At 43.3% G+C, this 3,428-nt stretch overlaps 1 protein-coding gene across 5 annotated transcripts in view; it reads left to right on the top strand.

Annotated features, from left to right (window-relative positions):
• Nucleotides 1-9: 9 nt before the first annotated feature.
• The window catches only part of PLIN2 (perilipin 2), a 14,237-nt gene continuing 10,818 nt past the window's right edge, over nucleotides 10-3,428 (top strand). For 3 of the 5 annotated variants that reach the window (XM_026866300.1, XM_026866304.1, XM_026866303.1), the window contains exons 1-4: nucleotides 10-111; nucleotides 2,279-2,335; nucleotides 2,415-2,610; nucleotides 3,286-3,368. In XM_026866300.1, coding sequence (XP_026722101.1) covers nucleotides 2,306-2,335; nucleotides 2,415-2,610; nucleotides 3,286-3,368 — 309 coding nt within the window. In that variant the 5' untranslated portion in view covers nucleotides 10-111; nucleotides 2,279-2,305. Of the gene's footprint in view, nucleotides 112-449; nucleotides 702-2,275; nucleotides 2,336-2,414; nucleotides 2,611-3,285; nucleotides 3,369-3,428 lie in introns of those variants that run through there. The other 2 variants (XM_026866301.1, XM_026866302.1) reach the window with 2 other exon arrangements.

A 3,428-nucleotide genomic window follows, 5' to 3' on the forward strand; every position in this document is an offset into this window, starting at 1 on the left:
CTCGCGAGAGAAGCGGGCGGCGCGCGGCCAGAGTGGCCGCTGCCCATAAATAGCGGGGCGAGGCCGGGCCTCCGCAGGCGGCGGCAGCAGCTCCTCTTCTTCCCTGCGCGGGTGAGTACGCCTGCGGAGGTGAGCGGGGTGGCCTGGAGTGCTCGGCGGGGCTGACTCCGTAGTACGTTGGAGCTGCCGGCGGAGCGGGCCTGCGCTGCGGTTCCCTCTGCGACTCGCCCCCTCTGCCTCCGTCATCGCCCCCGCGGTCCCTCCGCCCAAATCCCGGTGTATTTCGGTAGGCTGCTTAAGGCTCCCCCGGGGCCAGGCAGTCCCGAGATCCTTCTCGCCCCCAGGAATGGTCCTGGACTGCCCCATCCCTGAAGAGGTCCGTGGTGGCACCTGGAATCTGCGACGCCTTCCTCCCTTGGGCACCGCAGTTAGCTGGGGCAAGCTCCTTGACTCTTCCGCGTGGCTCGTTGTGCTGCTTTCTGGTCTTTAATTCTTTCCATAGCGAGGGTGGGAAAGTAGAAATGAAATCCGTGACAATTCATTCACTTTCCTGTTCAGGATCTTTTGCTGTCTCCGAAATACACTTTTGTACCATGAGCTTTGATTCAGGTGTCTCGCTTACCTGCTCCAGCTGAAGTGGATCTGACTTTTGCCAGAGCTGAAACTACTCGGGGGATCTCTGAAACTGTGCAAGATCCTAGCTATCTTCCCTGTCTTTAAGAGCAGGAATAACTTTATAGATAAACTCTTCTATTTTAGTGACTAAAATTGAAATCCGTGCCGTGTGTGGCTGGATCTTTTGGGACATACTACAAATACTGAGTAGTCCTTAAAATAAGGGCCCTTCTTCCTTTCAGAGGCCAGAATCTGTGCTATTAGTCTCCTCTTTCCTAGAGCATGCTTTGCAGTTCAAGGTGAAATCCAGTTGTACTCTAATCCGACTTGTAATGCTATATGAGAAACAATACTTTCTGGGAGTATTTCATCACCTGATGGAAGGAAAACTCTGTTACTGCTGTAACCCTTGTCTATTACCTGCTTGTATGTTCTAGGTTCAGTTGCTAATCTCATTACAGGCACTACCTTATGGCATGTGTGTGTTAATATGTGCAAATATGCCTGTAAAACGTTAACAGTATGCTTTTGCCCATGTTCCCCTTTATGTAGTGGGGAAAAGTTTTACTTGACCCCAGGCAGAATATTAACACACTCCCTTTGATTTTCTCATATGTATGAGACAGAAAACTGCTATTGGCTCTTTGACAAATCGAGAACAAACCCTTGGAAACCACAGTCCTTTTGAGGACTGAGTTTTAGCTTGCCTTTCTGCTGCCTTCATTTATGCAGGTTCTGGAATTTAAGTGTCATAAAACCATCAACACAAAAAGTGCTTCTTGCAGTCTTAGTTCAGCCTGCATGTATGCCTAGGCTGACTGCACTTCTGCGTGTTCTCCTTATGTGGTACTGCAATACCCCTCGCCTTTTATAGGGTTTATATGGAAAGAGCTGTTAATATTTTTTCTCCATGGGAATACATGTTGGAAAGTACAGTAGCATAAGCTTGTTGAATGACTGGTGTCTGCAGCCTGTTTTACTGTAGGATGGGTAATAGTTAAGTCTAAAATAGCATAAAGGAGAGTTGTTTTCTGCAGTGGAAAAATTCTATGCTCTGTGTGTTATAGGAATGATAACTTTTGAGCAGGGAGGAGCCCTATGTGGGCATCAGGCATGGCACTAGAGATGATGAACTCCATGAGCTAAGGTTACTGGAAATTAATATTAGTCTTCCATGTGTTTTCAAGATCTCGCAGCAATGATAACTGAAGTTTTCAGACTTGACTCTCTTATGCTAACAGATCTAATATGATTAAAGCTATTGTTGTTGGAGTCTTCATCTGATTTAGACATTGTAGTGACTCACTGGCTGGTGTTTCTTTGTCCTGACTCAACAGGTAAGCCTAAGTGTGTCTATTTTCTTGTAGACAAACAAATTCATCTACCAGTCAGTAACTCTTCGGTAAATCTGCAGTGAACTGCTGTACCTCAAAACCTGTCTCTTGCATGTGCTCTACTTGTGTTACCTAAACCAAAGTAATTAGCAAACAAAGTTTTGGATTTCTGGATTGTTACAATAAAAGGTAATTTCTGTATGCAAGAATGTGAACATCCTAATCCCCTTGACCAGTGGGGTTGATTACAAAAGGGTTGTTGGTTTCAAGGTCTTGTTAGATTAAGTGGTTAATGAGGATGCTGTAACTCAGATATTCTTCTTTCACAGGTTGTGTAAGATTCAAGACCTGGAAAAATGGCATTGGCAGCAATTGATCCACACCAGGTATGTATGAGTTAGCCCCATAGTTTTTTGTCTAATTCAGAAAAATAGGAGTCAGCTAATCTCTTTCTATTTTAAACAGAACATTGTATCACGGGTTGTAAACCTTCCCTTGGTGAGCTCCACCTATGATATGGTGTCCACAGCTTACATCACCACAAAGGATAACCATCCTTATCTGAAGTCAGTATGTGAGATGGCAGAGAAAGGGGTGAAGACAATTACTTCGGTAGCCATGACAAGTGCTATGCCTATCATCCAGAAACTGGAACCACAAAGTAAGTCAAAGATGGAGCTGTTAACTTTTAATTCAAGTGATTGCTTTGTATATCCAGATGCGCTTAGTTTAGCATGGTCATGCTGGTCTGGCATGCTGTTTCAGGTAGCTGACTGAACCTGTTGCCTAGCTTGTTGAGCAACTAATTACAGATGGGTATGATTTAAAAAAAAAAAAAAATCCAGAGTGAAAGCAGTTTCCAGCTTTTGTAATACTAAACTGACACTGACTCCTTGATATGCAAGATGTTTACGTAGTCTCTTGCTCAACACCACCTTTACCTTTCACCTGGTTTCAAAATCTACTTTTGTACTTTCTCTCACTGAGAACAACTTGTGATTAAATTTGGCAACTATGTCACAAGGCTGTTGTAACCAGGAGCCTGATTTCACAAAGTGGCAGCAGGCCAAGTGCTTCATCATGTTCAAACAGTTGCTTGTAAAGTATCAAATGGATTTTCCCTGCCTGCAAGTGTGGGGGGTTTTTTGCTGGTATGTAAACCTGCCTTGTTCTTGGGCTTTGCTGACTCAAATCTCACTAAAAAGGTGAGGAAACTACTTTAAGAGCTTTGTTGCATGAGCTCTGTTTCAAGAGGAATTCTCAATTGGAGTTACTTATACTAAGAAAAAAAACCCCATCCAAACATTAAAACCAACTATTGTAATTTCTTTTATAGTTGTAGTTGCCAACAACTATGCATGCATAGGTCTAGACAAAATTGAAGAGAGACTGCCTATACTGAATCAACCCACTGACAAGGTAAGTTCTTTCCATATATATATATATATATATATATATATATATATATATATAATATGC

Source organism: Athene cunicularia (genome assembly GCF_003259725.1).
Source record: "Athene cunicularia isolate RWA chromosome Z unlocalized genomic scaffold, athCun1 chrZ_part2, whole genome shotgun sequence".
Taxonomy (NCBI): Eukaryota; Metazoa; Chordata; class Aves; order Strigiformes; family Strigidae; genus Athene; species Athene cunicularia.